The following is a 16595-nucleotide window of genomic DNA, read 5'->3' on the forward strand; positions in this document are numbered from 1 at the left end:
TCGCTGGTTGAACAAGAAAACAGTCCTATGTAAGCTTTGTGTCTTCCTCCCCAATGTAAGAATGTTTGGTCCTAGCATAATAAGAGGAATAAGAGAAGGTCACATGCTCTTCCATACTAGAATAACATTTCTAGTATTTCTGAGGGCTCCTACAGACTGATAATTGAATGGCAGAAGAAGGTAAGTATCAGTGTGTTAAGAGGCAAACGGGCAAAGTAACAGATATTTTTTGAATGCAATTCTTAAGCTTTTTAAACTTCATAATTCCTATTCAATGGGCATTACCTTTAAGAGCTTCATTGATGTAGGAGGTCAGGTACTGCACTCTGGCCGTGTCATTGAAAACATCTCCTGTAGTGGATGTTGGCATTCCATTACCAGTTATGAATATTGACATTACTGCTTTCGCATACTCTTCCTTGACAAAGTTCAAAAGCCTCCTGAGGCCCCAGGGCACAACTGAGATCCATGGAGAGGCAGTGGTTGGCCAGGATGGATCCACATGTGTAGTAAACCCACCAATGTTTTCATAGCTGGACTCACAAGCAGAGCTGCTAGAGACATTGACCAGTCGGGATGTGTAGTGCGAGATCCCAAGGAAGTCTGCAGTACCTAGGATATAGTTTTTCTCCTCTTCAGTGAAAGTGGGCAATGGAGCCACTATACTGGGGCACTGGGTGTTCTTCTGATGTACCTGTGTCTTCAGAACCTCGGGGTAGTCTCCATTCAACAGAATAGGATGTGCAAACCACCCCAGCATGAACTGGACATATCGCTCTGCAGCGCTCACACTTTCTGGGTCATTGGGGTTAGCCGGCTCTGCCCAGTCTGAATTCAGAGAGATACCCACTGCTCCATATTGCTCGGCACGGTACTTTTCATCAAAGACATGCCAGGCCCTTGCATGAGCCTTCACAATATTATGGGTAACCTGTGAAAACAACATAAGAAAGAGTCTTACTGAGCAGGCAGTTCTGCTTACAGAATGACAAATCAAAACATTTCAAATATGTCTAAAGTGTATGTCAAGCCAAAACTTTTTCCATGTTTTGGATAGGATTGGGATTACAACCCCTATCAGATTTTACTGCTGTTCAGAGGGAGCACATTTCCCTTTCTTTAGGGAGCTCTCCGTTCGCTTTTCTGTACCTTAAGACTGAATGTGAAATGAAATCGGACCAATGGGATAGAGAGAGCAAAAAAAAAAAAAAAAAAACCATCAGGGGTCTTTGCCATTCTCTACTGTCTAAATCTAAAAAAAGTTTTGGCTTTACAAATCCTGTTCTATCTAATCACTTTACAAATCTCTTTACAGTGAACCCCTAAAATAAGACCTTAAAACCCAACTCCGAAAAAAAAAAAAAAAAAAAAAATCAAAAGAAAAAGTCTCCCTTGAGGTGTTGACTGCAATACTCACCAACTCTCCAGCGATGTCTCTTGCAGTAATTTTTTTCCACCACTAGACGTCGGATATGCAGATAAAACAATTCAACCTGAGGGTCTTTATCATATGCATCAAATTAAATTGCGGTATCTGCATATAATGTAGTGTTTCTTAGACAGGATTAGATGTTTCATGGAAAAAAGAATAAAGGACTGATTTTATCCTCAAGTGGAGGCGTTAATCATTTTCAGAATATACTTTGTATACAGTATATATATGGCATGTTTTATATTGTTTTGTGGTGTGTATATTGCATCAATACTCAAGAGCCATAAAAGCACCCAATTAGGCCAAATGCATTGGTTGTGCTTTGTGACTTCACATGCTATTGATGAATGATCACTGATGTTTGTTACAGCTTTGTGGATCTTGTTTGGTTTTACCAGGTAGGTTGAGCTAGGTGTTGGAACCACCAACATTGGTGGTCTCAATTAAATACGTTACTCGATACAATAACGATAAATGTTTGCGCACCCTCAATAATACCCAGTTCAAGTTTACCAAGACCTGGGAGCCTGGGTGCGGTATGTGGAGAGAGTCTAATACGTCCTGTGGATCTTGATCACATCTTTTCTACTTCCTTCTTTTCTCTCTAAACTACTTCATGTTTCCCCCTTGCCCAGCCTCCTTCTTTCTTCTTTTGGACAACCAAGTTAAATTTCTACTTGATGGTAATCTGTTTTTATTTAGGCATGTGGTGCAAGTAAGATAGCAAGTGAGAATGTCGAATAAGAGAGATGACCTCTTTAGAACCTGCTCTTTCCTCTAGTGTTCTAGCAATTGTTGAGATGTAATGGTATTTCTCTTCTCTACCCTAATTAAATGCTTTGTCTTCGCTACATTGGTTACTCCATGAAGGGAATTTGTACCCAAGTGCTTATCTACTTTTTTCCCCCTTGTGGGGGGCAGTTTTGTTAAATTCGTAAAAATGTAATAACAAGGTTGAACATAATGCCGCCAAATCACTCATACCTAGATATTGGAAACAATCTTCTATCCCTACTCGAAAACAATGGCTGCAAACAGTTGACCACATATGTCACATGGAAGACCTTACTTATGAATTCAGAGACCAAGGGCCTGCTTGTTCGCCTTTACATCCTCCTGCGCGTATACAGAGGTTATGCACCAGTCGGATTGAACATTGGCAACATAAGTATGAACATTGCTACTACTGTCCCGCATTTGTCAATTGGGCGACCATCCAGCCCCAATCCTCATTCCCCTCCCCCCCCTCTATTCTATAGCCTCTTTTCCTTCACAACCTTTTTCGCTTCATCTCTTATTCTCTTATGCTTCCTTTTATACATGACATAGGAGCTGTTTCTTCCATAACTGGGTTGTTAATAGCATTCCATGACTTAACAATGGTCTAAGACCTAGGTTTAAGTTTATGCTAGTAACACATGTTCAGATTAGCAACAGATTTTATGTTGTCTTTTACTGGATTATTGTGATTATTTACATTGTAATGGCATCCTTTGAATGTACTCTTTTCCTTTAATAAAAAGTTATTGAACAAAAAAAAATATTGAACATTATGCTTTTTATTTTTGTAAGTTTTACCTTAAACGAGGCGTTCCCTGGATCTTTAATTCCAGGGGCATGCTCTCCAGTGCCATAACCCGCATAACTGACCACCCAGGGTTCATGGAAGGTGATCCAGAGCTTCACACGGTCTCCGAAACTGCTAAAGCAGAAATCAGCATATTCCCCAAAGGCATCAATGATGGCTTCATTCTGCCAGCCACCTGTCCCCTGCAGAGCCTGGGGCAGATCCCAGTGGTATAGAGCCACAATTGGTGTGATATTTTCTTCTATTAATCTATCAATCAGTTTATTGTAGTATTTCACCCCCGAAGTGCTAACTGAGGACTTTTGCCCCGTTGGGAAGATTCGGGACCATGAGATGGAGAAGTAGTAGACCTTAGTCTGTAGACCTTTTAGGAGGTATATGTCATAGTCAATTTTGTTGTAGCTGTCAGAGGCCATATTTCCAGTGGCATTGTCTTGAGCATTGCCTTGTTGTCCAAACACATCCCATATAGACTGTCCTCTTCCTCCCTCAGCCCAGGCTCCTTCAACTTTGAAGGCAGCAGAAGAAGAACCCCACAAAACACTACCAGGGAATGCTTCGGATAAGAAGGCATCACGCTCATCCGATGTCTGGCTGGCAAACCTCTCCCAAACAGTGGTGAATGCTGACCGTGAAGAAGATCTATCCAGCTGCTTCTGTGATCTGCAACACAAGAAACAATGAGCCTTTTCCCATGGTGCCAGATATTGAAGTGAGTAAAATCATTTCCCCAGAAAAAGTTACTTTGTTGTAAATAGTTGCTGAACATACAATAACACTTCTCTTGGTTTCTCTTGGTTGCTAGGGTTACAGTTAAAAACTAAAGGATCTGTCCAGCGCCAGCCCTAAAGCCGAACTAAACAATCCTATCCTTTTCAGCCAAGGAAGCTGCCATCTTGGCCTCCTGTTTGATCTTTAACTGCCATGGTGCTGCACATGTGATCAGTTATGATACCAGCCATGTGATGGTTTGACAGTTTGGTTTAGAGCACAACCAATGTGACAATTACATTCTTGGGCGGGGATGTAACTGTTTTTTAAAAACTGTTAAATCAGTGGGTGTAGTTCAGCTTTAACTAAGTTTTTAGAATGCATATTGTGGGATACAGCAGACTGCTGGTAATTTAGCTGGGAGTCCTAGAAGGTATAACATAGTGTTAGCTTGACATTTTTTCCCGAGAAGTACTGCTGCATGGTCTGGGCCTGGTTTTCCAGACAATGGCAAAGTATGTATTTGTTAAAGGTTTAATGGCATGGATGTTGATTCCAATGTGCTGAGGAACCAAGGTCATCTTTGAACTTGAGGAACCAAGGTCATTTTTGAGCTGAACCAAGTTCAGCTTTGAACTTGAAAGCCTTCTCCTAGATAAGTCTACATTATTTTAATTGTGATTGCCTTCCCCCTTCTCTTGCTCTAAGCCTGCATTTTCTACTTGATAATCATTTCACTTTAACACCATTATGGACAGTTATTGATACATTCAGCTTCTTTTCACCCTTCACCCAGCATTCTTTTCTATCTCTTGGGGTCTCTTAACTATTGCTGGGAGTTTTCACTTCTAAGTGATAAAAGATGTAAGCAGACTTCTGACTAAACCAATAAATAAGCACCATTTTTGTGTAAACCGGCCCCATAAGAGCAGCAAATACTTACCCTACTTTACCTGAAGATACAGGGAGGAAATTGTTAACATCATATCCCAAGTAGGTGGCGCCTGTCCCAGTTATAGCTGAAAAGAAGAAAACAGAGATAATAACCTGCAGACACAACAAGAAGAGAAAAATAGATAAGGAATGGGATAGGCTACAGGTATGGCTACTCTTTATTTAAAGTCGAACTTCAACCAACCCTTTTTAACTTGTTTTGGATACAGTAGAGAAGGATTAGACCCACAGTAGGGTTGTTATTGCTATTTTTGTTTCTGTTGGGGAGATCTCGTCTTACTTCCTGTACCTGTCATTGGAATACAGGGTCTTCCACAAAAAGTGAAAAAAAGCTCTTTAATACTGACACAAAGAGCAAAAAATACATTTTTGCTACAATTGACGGCGTTGGAACCTCCATCCATTTGCGATCTATGTTGCCACTTCACTTCCTGTCTCAGTGACACCCTATGTCTTATAAAAGTGATGGGGTGTCGTCAGGATAGGGAGTAAAGGAAAATTACACATGAAGTGAGGAAAAATCTCTGGAGACACAGACTGCAATAAAGTCCAGACAAAGGTTTTAACTGTTCCCTTCCCTTGTAAGGTTTTGGTTGAAGTGGCACTTTGAAAGAAAATAGCAACCAGCCAACCATTCAAGCCTAAAAATTAAGAAAAAAATTATTATGCTGTGTTGATGGCCACGAGCAACAATGAACAGGCGAAGAGGTTTCAAACATGAATTTGGAGCAGTTAGTCCTGTGGTTCTACAGTCCTAGGGCCAAAGGTTCAGTCCCCCATATACATAGAGTAAACAATTGTGTTGGCTTCCACTACAGTGCATCTGAAAATTATAACAGTGCTTCACTTTTTCCACATTGTGTTATGTCACAGCCCCTATTCCAAAATAGATTAATTTCATTTTTTTCCTCAAAATTCTACAAACAATACCCTATAATGACAACGTGAACGAAGTTTGTTTGAAATCTTTGCAAATTTATTAAAAAACAAAAAAAATCACATGTACATAAGTATACACACGATCATTTGCTATGAAACTCAAAATTGAGTTCAGGTGCATCCTGTTTCCACTGATCATCCTTGAGAGATTTCTACAACTTGATTGGAGTCCACTTGTGATAAATTCAGTTGATTGGACATGATTTGGAAATGCACACACCTGTCTATATAAGGTCCCACAGTTAACAGTGCATGTCAGAGCACAAACCAGGCCATGATGTCCAAGGAATTGTCTGTAGACCTCCGAGACAGGATTATATTGAGGCACAGATCTGGGGAAGGGTTCAGAAAAATGTCTGCAGCATTAAAGGTCCCAGTGAGCACAGTGGCCTCCACCATCTGTAAATGAAAGAAGTTTGGAACCACCAGAACTCTTCCTAGAGTGGGCTGCATGGCCAAACTTAGCCATTGGGGGAGAAGGGCCTTAGTCAGGGAGGTGACCAAGAACCTGATGACCACTCGGACAGAGCTCCTGCGTTTCGCTGTGGAGAGAGAGGAGAACTTTCCAGAAGAACAACCATCTCTGCAGCACTCCACCAATCAGGCCTGTATGGTAGAGTAGAAAGATGGAAGCCACTCCTCAGTAAAAGGCACATGACAGCCCACCTGGAATTTTCCAAAAGGCACCTGAAGGATTCTCAGACCATGAGAAACAAAATGCTCTGGTCTGATGAAACAAAGATTGAACTCTTTGGCCTGAATGGCAAGCGTCATGTCTGGAGGAAACCAGGCATTGCTCATAATATGGCCAATACCATCCCTATAATGAAGCATAATGGTGGCAGCATAATGCTGTTGGGATGTTTTTCAGTGGCAGGAACTTGGAGACTTGTCAGGATCGAGGGAAAAATGAATGCAGCAATGTACAGAGACATCCTTAATGAAAACCTGCTCCAGGGCGCTCTGAACCTCAGACTGGGGTGAAGGTTCATCTTCCAACAGGAGAACGACCCTAAGCACATAGCCAAGATAAAAAAGGAGTGGCTATGGGGCAACTCTGTGAATGTCCTTGAGTGGCCCAGCCAGAGCCCAGACATGAACCCGGAGAGATCTGAAAAAGGCTGTGCGCCAACGCTCCCCATCCAACCTGATGGAGATTGAGAGGTCCTGCAAAGAAGAATGGTGCAAAGGTGCTTTAATAAAATATTGAGAAAAGGCTGTGAATACTTATGTAAATGTGATTTTTTTTTTAGTTTTTTATTTTTAATAAATTTGCAAATATTTCAAATAAACTTCTTTCACGTTGTCATTATGGGGTATTGTTTGTAGAATTTTGAGTAAAATAATGAATTTAATCCATTTTGGAATAGGGCTGTAACATAACAAAATGTGGGCCTATGTCACCTCGTTATGAAAAAATCCAAGTTTATTTGTTTTTCATGTATCGCCCCATATGGGATTTGTAGTCCTGGTGGAGGTGTCAGATGAAAGGTATGTCAGCCTTGGAGCAGCTCTGCCTTACAATATGGCTTATTTACCTCCTCTATTTCTTTCAGCTTCCGTGGTGGGGTGGGTGTGGAGTTTGGGGGTGCCTGCTAAACCTTCAATTTATTTCATGTAAGTTTGCAGCATACAAAGAATGGAGTAAGTGACTCCTGTGGCTGTGTGTACAGTCCCAAGAGAATTGTTCATACTTTGAGGAACACGGATGGTGGATCCAGCTCTATTACCCTCTGCAACAAATTACATAGTTAGTGAGGTTGAAAAAAGACATCAGTCCATCCAGTTCAACCTATGATGTGTGTGTGTGTCTACTGTTAACCACACATTGTATACCCCTGTATTTTGTGGTCTTTAACCTCCCTGGCGGTATGATTATGTCAGGAATTACATACCAAAAGCGGTACAATTCTTTTCATGGAAATTTGGCGTTATGTATTATAGGCCTACAATTCTTAGTAATTACTGACTTAAACCTGACCAAAACAAGAGTCTAGTAGACATCCCAGATGTGATAAATTTGAAACACAAACACGTGAATTATAATCGAATCAATAATATTATTTTATTATTTAATATATAATATATATAATAAAATTATATTATTGATTAGATTATAATTCATGCATTATATATTATATATAGATATATGTGTGTGTGCATATATATATATATATATATACATATATATATATATATATGCATACATATATATATATATATGCATATATATATATACCGGTGTGTATATATATATATATATATATGCGCATATATATATATATATATATATATATATGCATGCATATATATATATATATATGCATATATATATATATATATATATATATATGCATATATATATATATGCATATATATATATATGCATATATATATATATATATATATATATAAAATGTGTTTTGTGTTTTGTGCAACGTTTTTTTTTTTTGTTTTTTTTTTTTTGAATTTCCCTCCCTAGTTCCGCTCCCATGCAGCATTGCTGCTGCAGGGAACGGAACTAGGAAGTGATCACACCGACGGAGGGACGGAGGAGCGGCGGGACTCTCGGCTGGCAGTCACAGCAATGAGAGATCATCGCTGGATCGCCAGGATAAGGTAAGAGAACACCGCTGCGCTCTCTGCAATCCACCCCGAGCGTGACTCGGGGTTACCGATCCTGATATGAAAAATCAACCCCCAGTCACGCTCGGGATTACCGCTAAGGAGGTTAAGGTGCCCATCTAATAGTTTTTTGAAACTATCAATGCTCCCTGCTGATACAACTGTTTGCGGAAGAGAATTCCACATCCTTACTGCTCTTACAGTGAAGAACCCCCTGCATATTTTAAGGTTAAACCGCCTTTCCTCTAGTTTTAGTGAGTGGCCACGCGTCTTATTGTATTTCCTTTCTCTGAATAGGTTTTTCCATATGCTAGAGTTTCCAGTACAATATTTGTACATTGATATCATATCCTCCCTCAATCGTCTCTTCTCCAGAGAGAATAAGTTCAGTGCTTGTAGTCTTTCCTCATAGCTGATGTCCTCCATTCCCCTAATTATTTTTGTTGCCCTTCTCTGGACTTTCTCCAGTTCCAGCACATCCTTCCTGAGGACCGGTGCCCAGAACTGGACAGCATACTCCAGATGTGGCCGGACCAGAGTCTTGTATAGTGGGAGAATAATCTCTTTATTTCTGGAGTGAATCCCCTTTTTTATACATCCCAGTATTCTGTTGGCTTTGCTTGCAGCGGCTTGGCATTGCATGCCACTGCCAAGCCTGTTGTCTACCAGTACCCCCAGGTCCTTTTCCATCCTAGACTCACCCAGAGCCCCCCCCCCCCCCCCCAGTGAGTAGCTTGCTTTCTGGTTTCTGGCACCCAGGTGCATTACTTTACACTTTTCAACATTGAACCTCATCTGCCATGTAGTTGCCCACCCCATAATTTTGTTCAGGTCCGCTTGTAAGGTTTCCACATCCTGCCCAGAAGATATTGGCATGCTTAGTTTAGTATCATCTGCAAATACTGAGATTTTGCCCTTAGGGCATGTGTTGATTGTGAATCACAAGTGGGTGTTGCATGACTAGGGCATACCAGAGGTATTATTATAACCCCATTTCCCACTTATACCCAAAAAACAACTGACACACCTTTTTGAGTGAAAATTGGCCGTATTGTCTATTGATTAATCATAAACAACATAACAACATTCCAAAATTCCCACAGACAACCTCCATTTCCACAAATTCCCGTTAACCCACCGGTAACTGGGATTGACCATAGGATGCCATACCATAGACGGGTGCTTACTCTGATATTACACAGAAAAATTTGGACGCCTCCAAGCACCCCAACCGCCATACCACTACGACAATCCAATAGGATCTCCATCAACAGGTTGGGAGGGTGGGAAGCTTCTTCTTCATCCATTACTTGAGTGTCCCTTCAGACTTCACGGTCCCGCTCCCCACATCTGTTGCCCCACCCTTACCTTAATTTCCACCCAATCACTGTCTCTAAACGTTTTAACACTGCTGACCTTATTATGTTTAACCTTCGCCTACTTTTTTTTTTGCTTCCGGCCTCTCTTTCTCATTAAAACTGGGTTCACACTCATGCAAATTGGATGTGGGTTTCCCTGCATCCAATTCTCATGACAGGAGATCGTGACTGGCTCTCAATGGAGCTGGTTCACACAGGTCCGGGATGGCTGCGGAGTGAATTGAACAAAGGTCCTGTGCATCTTTGGCTCCGTTTCAGGTCCGAATTCAGGCAAAAATTCGGGCCTGATTCACCCCTTAAACGGAGAACAGGGATGCACCGCACCCCTGATGTGAGCCGCATGCGAATCAAGTGTGATCCCAGTCTTAAAACTGCAAGCCGAGTGCATCTGTCAAATAATTTTAAATGATCTCAGTAGTGTATAAAACTGATATCAAATTGATGCGATTGACACAACCCCAAAGCCTGCCGGAAAGGTCCTTAAAGTGAAAGAGGAGTTCCAGCCTGCAAAAAAAATAAAAAAATAAAGGAAAAGTCAACAGCTACTGTAGCTGCTAACTTTTAATATTAGGACACTTACCTGTCCAAGGATCCCGCAATGTCAGCCCCCCAAGCCGATCCATCCATCAGCTCTGGGTGTAGGTGCCAGCATCTTCACTAAGGGAATCTTCACAGCCTGTTTCCTACTGCGCATGCGCAAGATGTGCTGTGCTTTTTTTTTTTAAATTTGACAATTTTTATTGGGTTTTATTTTTTACAAATACAGACCAATTAAACCATAAAAAAAAAATAATACATACATCAGGATAAACAACAAGAAAAGAGAGAAAAAAAAAACCCAACACCCCCCCCCCCCCCCCAGTGCTTTCTAAATGGTCCCACTGTGTTCTGGGACCTGTGTGTCTCCCAGAAGGCAATGTGGGGGAAGGAGGAGGGGCCGGAAATGTCATAGATCACTGCACAATGATTGTGATCTTACCCAGAGGTGGGAGCTGGTACCTGGTTTTGACATGTATCTGCTCCCCGCTCCCCCTCCCACCAGAAAGGTGCCAAATGTGGCAGCGGAGTAGGGAGGAGGAAGCAAACAAGCGGAGCTTCCACTTTTGGGTGGAGCTCCGCTTGAACATGTACTTTGCCTCTCAGTTTATTACAGTAAGTTGGTTCAGATTTATTTAAATTCTCTGTACTGTGTAATAAAGGGATTTTTAGCTACTCCTACTCTCTGGGTTCATTGATGGACACAGCTCCTCTAATTCTTGACCATAGTGTATTAGCACCACCTACAGGAGTAGAACACTAGACAGAAAAGAACACAGTTATTTCATGCATAAAACCTTCAATAAAGGCGTGGGTGCTGTGTCTGTCATTGAACTCAGAGGATTTACAGTGAGTAATAGAATTCGTAATACATTTTCTTACATTTGTTTGGGATTTCACAGTGAATAACAGAAATTTTCTCTTACATTCATTTACAGACACAGCTCTTCTAATTCCTCACCATAGGGATGTTCCAAAGCAGTGCTGCAAAGAGGGGTGGGCAAACCAAACACAATGGGAGCAACCAGGCAAAAAAAAACGCCAACCCCAAAACAACCGTTAAGAGACAAGAAACTCCAAACCGCAGTCAGCAAAAACTTGCGGCCAAAACAAGCACCCAAGGATGCAAACACATCAATTCGGTAAAAAGTTGGAAAAGCATATGCAAGATGACCAAGAAGTTGCCTCGCAAAATGGAGACACTAACACCTGATGTCAGAGGCCCTGGAGTCGCTAATTGCCCTAGTAGAGTGTGCCATAACAGGAAAGGAAAGAGCCGACCCCTACCAGCATGCGCCTAAACCTTCTCCTTCTGATTTCAACTGGAAATAGTGGAAGAGAACGCCTCCAGGCCGTTCCCAAGGCCATCTGTTTAATCTCCTGAACACTAGACAGAAGAACTGATTTGCCTATAGCAGAGAGGGGGGTGTTTATGCCAGAAGGGACTGCCCATAGATGGTGCTGTGTTCTTTTCCGTCTTGAGTCCTAATCCTGTAGGTGTCGCTAAAATCTTATGCTCAAAAATTAGAGGAGCTGTGTCCGTCAAGGAACACAAGATTAATCATTTTTGGAAAGCAACGGGTTCTACCATAGCTCTCAACTGTCCCTGGTTTCGAGGGACTGTCCCTGATTTGGAAGAATGTCCCTCTGTCCCTTTTTCCTCATTTGTCCCTTATTATGGTCTGATCTATATAGTTGTATATAAAATGCACTATTTACCTTTCAAAAAGTGTTTCCGAGTGCTAAACCTTTCATCGAATTTCTAAATTGCTGCATTTTTAAATTCCAAAAGCCAATATAAAGGACTAGAAATGGTAAAAAAAAGCCATTATGGGTTCAACTAATCCTTTTTTTTTTTTGTATAATTCTCCTTTAAGTGGGGCATGACAGGGGCTGTTTCCCATGCCTACATACTTTTGCTAATAGGTGTCACTCTTTCCCATTTTCAAAATTTGAGAAGTATGGGTTTCACTTAGCTTCAGTTCATTCCCCCTCTCTCTGACTAGCTGCTGGAATTGAAGGACTATCCTTCGAATAAGCTATAAATCATCAGAGTTACAGCTCACACAGGGCTGTGGATTCAGCTGACTGGCCCTGTGCTGTCACATGGAGTGAGTCACATGCTCCTCGGTACCTGGAAGTACTTTTTACCTTTTAGCTTCTTTGCATGTAGGTGTGGGGGAGCAAAGGAAGAGTAAGTATATGCTAGGTAAGGTGGAGGAACATGTCTAAGTTGGGTGTAGTCACAATATCATAAAATCTGACACTTTCTTACCTGTATGTATGTTAAATGCCATAAGATTTTTACCACTCTCCGGATTGCCATTACAGTTTGTGAGAGACAAACCAAAGACCAAAATCTTTAGATTCTTCTTCAGGTTCTAAAAATGTAAAGAAGAAAGATTGGTAAAGTGGTAATAAATCCAAAAACATCTGCAGGACAGTCTGTTCTTTAGAAAAACAACAGACTCACCAGCGGCCTACCCAAACAATCCGTATAATTTAAACTTAGTTAAGCAGTTCTTTGTCCGCCACAGAGGCTACATTGTTGGCTTCAAAGAGCTCTTTTACATTGGCATGAAGAGACACAGGACTTTCTAGGTACCTTAAACTCATAAAAATGTACGCAAAGGATATAAAAATTATTTAACACATAGGTGAGTTTAAAATAGACAAATAGAATGCATGTCCAAAAAATTATGTTTAGCAAGGGAATATATAGATATAACCAAACATAGCTGGATATCTACTGGGAGGGTAATGTTTGGTTATATCTATATATTCCCTTGTTGAATATAATTTTTGGACATGTATTTGCGTACATGTATATGCGGTTAAGGTACCTAGAAAGTCCTGTGTCTCTTCATTCTCTGGAGACTTGATAGTTGGGGAACTAGTCTCCTTTCTCTATTTCTTTATGTAAAATATCTTTGGGTGTTGGTACCAGTATTTGGATCTTCCTTCAGCGGCTCTTCCATTATTTTATGTAAGCAGACCTGTCAAGCTACTTTTTAGCCATTTGATGTAATAAAGGATACCAAGGATCTTTACTGAAGTGCTGTCATGTGTTTATTATAATTATATGAAAATTAATAGGACCATAAAGTAGAATAATAAAGACATTTTGCATTTTTTTTTTACTTGAACTATGGCTGGCCACAAATCTTACCTTATAGGCTGTCCATGTTGGCAGTTGGTTAGCATCCTGGCAATTATATTCCAGGTTTAGTGCCAGGAAATCCACGGACTCCTGGAAAAATGCAGTTATATAAAGATGTAAATGCTTAGTCTACTCCAAATTAACACAGAAATTTGAATAAAGTTAGAAAAAAAAACAAATTCAAAAAATGTCAAAAGTGTCAGTTAGATGTCCGATTTGTCAGCCACAATGTTGCAGTCCCGCTAAAAATCGCTGATCGCCGCCAATACTACTAAAAATAAATAAATAAATAAAAATGCTATAAAAATATTGCATTGTTTGTAGATGCTATAACTTTTGCGCAAACCAATCAATATACACTTACTGGGATTTTCTTTACCAAAAATATGTAGCAGAATACATATTGGCCTAAATTGATGAAGAAATTAAATTTTTTTACTGTCTGTGTTTTATAGCAGAAAGTAAAAATTACTGTTGTTGCTCTTTTTTTGTTTATAGCGCAAAAAATAAAAACCGCAGAGGTGATCTAATACCACCAAAAGAAAGCTCTATTTGTGGGAAAAAGGGACATCAATTTTATTTGGGTACAGCATCGCACGCCGGCGCAATTGTCAATTAAAGTAATGCAGTGCTGTATCACAAAAAAATGGGCTGGTCATTAAGGGGGTAAAACCTTCCGGTCCAGAAGTGGATAATAAGTTTTTGTTGAGAGTTTACGAGTTTGACAATAAAACAGTTGACAAGTACAAGGTATAAACAGTGGTACATGTACTGGTATTGAGAGACTCTTCACTAGCCCACATCCTTCTTTAATCATAAACAGATATTTGACTTTTAGCTGTTTTCAGCAATCCTAAAAAATAATATCGTCAGATGGTATTAAAAGGTATGTGATGTATGTTTAGCACAACAGAGGCACTATGTAAGCTCAGGTACCTAGAGCTACAAAAATCACATAGGTATGGGAAGAACAAGGTCAGCTACTGATTACAGGTTGTAACGTATTGCGTGTCCAGGGCCTAACATCTTGTAGGTGAGAAGACAGCAAAGAAAAAAGTAAAATAAAGGGAGGGACATCTCATCTCAAGTGAAATGGGAGGAAAAGGATGGGAGATCTGAGGATGGATCCTAGCCTAATACAAAAGGAATACTATGGTCAAAGTCCATAGGGAAATAGTTGTTTATCCATGGAGTCCAAATCCATTCAAATTTAATGAACAGAAGCGTTAGGAATAGCAACCAATTCATTTTCCATTTAACTTGTACAATTGTGGGGTTTGAAGATCACCATGCTTTAGCAAGAACTTGTTTGAACACGGTAAACAAAAAATGTCAGTTGAATTTGGGTGTTCGTGCAAGCGTCCAGTTTCGGGTTGCCAGATAATGAAGATGGGTGCTTGGGGTTTGACAGTCCCTGAAACATGATCTGTAGATATCCAGAGTGAGTTTCACCAAGGGCCCTTTCTTTAGTTTTTACAATATATTATTTGCTTGAGCTAGATTTTTGTACATTTGGTGGTTTTGTTTATTTACCACAGACAACAACAAAAAAAACAGAAATATATATGAGAATAAATGGTTAATGAAGGGGTTACGTTTACCATGAAATGTTCTTGAAATGTAGGGAATACGTCCACAAGGGTTGGATCTGCAGCAATTGACAGCTGTCCACCTGATAGAGGAATTTAAAAAATATTGTTATATATTAGATTTAATTATATCTGCTTTTAGGAGATATAAGAACCCATTTCTTTATCAATTATAAATCTGGCTAGGTGTAATGACTTACAGGATCTTAGGACTTGTTATACCATGTGTAATGCCGGATATATTGCAACAATACAACTATTTCATAATAAGGATCAGATGTTCTAGAAATTTTTCAAAAACTCATTGCATTAATTGTTTTGATTTACAAATAATAATTTATAGCAAAAGGAATTATTTGGCCCAATATAAAATCCAACTGAATTTTATCAAATAGATTTTTCGTGTCATCTTTGAGCTTGAAATGTTTAAACTTCTGATTAATCTTTTATTTTTAGGTGTATGGCCAGCTTTAGTCAAAAGAAAACAGGGAGGATTAGTGTGAGGGCTGGTAGAGGTGATGGGGTGGGGGGGGCGGGGTAGTCAAGGGGGCTGGTTGTTTGGGGTTACATCAAGAAATAGTGTGAGGGCTTTTTGGGGCCCATTCATACCATTGTGTTGCAGCAAAGCATGCTACATGTGATGGTGCACTGCATTTTCCATAAATGGCACCCCAACATTCCTGCTTTGCAGCATGTAGTAACACACTTTTGTTCATTGAAGAACGCTGTGCTAGTGAAAGTTCTGCAGGTCCAAATGTTTGGTCTGTTGTGGTGCTTTAGACAGTTCATTCAAATGAAAGGGCTGCCTTAATGAAAGTAATGCACAATCGAATGTATGTCTTAAATGGACCACCCTAGGGTCCAGAGGGTAGGGCATTGCTCTGAAAGCTATTGTATTGTCCAATCCTTGACAAACATACTTTGAATCTAGGAGCCAGCCAGTCTTTGTTTAACTCACAAAGTTGACGGGTAGAACATGTAACATGTTCCCCAAAGGTAAACTTATTCTTTAACCCTTTCACAGACTGAAGCCGTTTTTTTTTTTTTTTTTCACACATTTAAAAAATAATTTTAGGCCTGAAGATTGGATAAAATCCACATACATTATATATTTTCTGAAAGCAGACACCTGAGAGAATAAAATAGGGGTATTTCCAATTTTTATGTCACACGCTATTACCGCAAAGTTCTAGGAAACACAACATTTCATTAAAAAAAAAAAAACGCAATAAATTAAATTTTAGGGGGCACAAAATAACAATAAATTACCCAATTTGTTTGTAAAATATAAAAGCTGAGGGTGCACCGGGTATATAGAATATAGCCAACGTGTCAAACCTTAAATTTACATGAGCCTGTGAAATGGCGACAAACGTCAGTACCCTATATTTTCCATAGGTGACCCTTTAAAAGCCCCCTATAGGTCATTCGTTTTATGAAGAAGGTCTGGTGTTAGAATTATTGCTCTCATTCCCGCGTGCGCAGTCTTAAAGACTCTGGATGTCTCCCCTGTACTCCACTGAATGTAATGCGATGCACATCACACTGCATTACATTCTTTCCTGGCCTTGATGGCTGGGAAAACTGTCAGGGATCCAGAAGTGACGCCTGCCCGGTGGCACCCGCTATTTCGGTCCTGGGCCCGGATGGGAAAGCGGAACCCAGGATACATAGTGGATGG

General features: G+C 40.2%; 1 protein-coding gene across 1 annotated transcript in view; it reads right to left on the bottom strand.

Moving 5' to 3' along the window:
- The window catches only part of LOC309558741 (uncharacterized protein), a gene marked incomplete at both ends in the record, with an annotated part of 190696 nt that overhangs the window by 40931 nt on the left and 133170 nt on the right, over positions 1-16595 (bottom strand). The window contains 6 exons of the mRNA XM_082261788.1: positions 286-931; positions 3011-3683; positions 4675-4750; positions 12441-12546; positions 13335-13415; positions 14927-14997. Coding sequence (XP_082117914.1) covers positions 286-931; positions 3011-3683; positions 4675-4750; positions 12441-12546; positions 13335-13415; positions 14927-14997 — 1653 coding nt within the window. The remainder of the gene's footprint in view (positions 1-285; positions 932-3010; positions 3684-4674; positions 4751-12440; positions 12547-13334; positions 13416-14926; positions 14998-16595) is intronic.

The sequence above is a fragment of the Pelophylax lessonae genome, assembly GCF_965119305.1.
Source record: "Pelophylax lessonae genome assembly, chromosome: 6".
Classification (NCBI taxonomy): domain Eukaryota; kingdom Metazoa; phylum Chordata; class Amphibia; order Anura; family Ranidae; genus Pelophylax; species Pelophylax lessonae.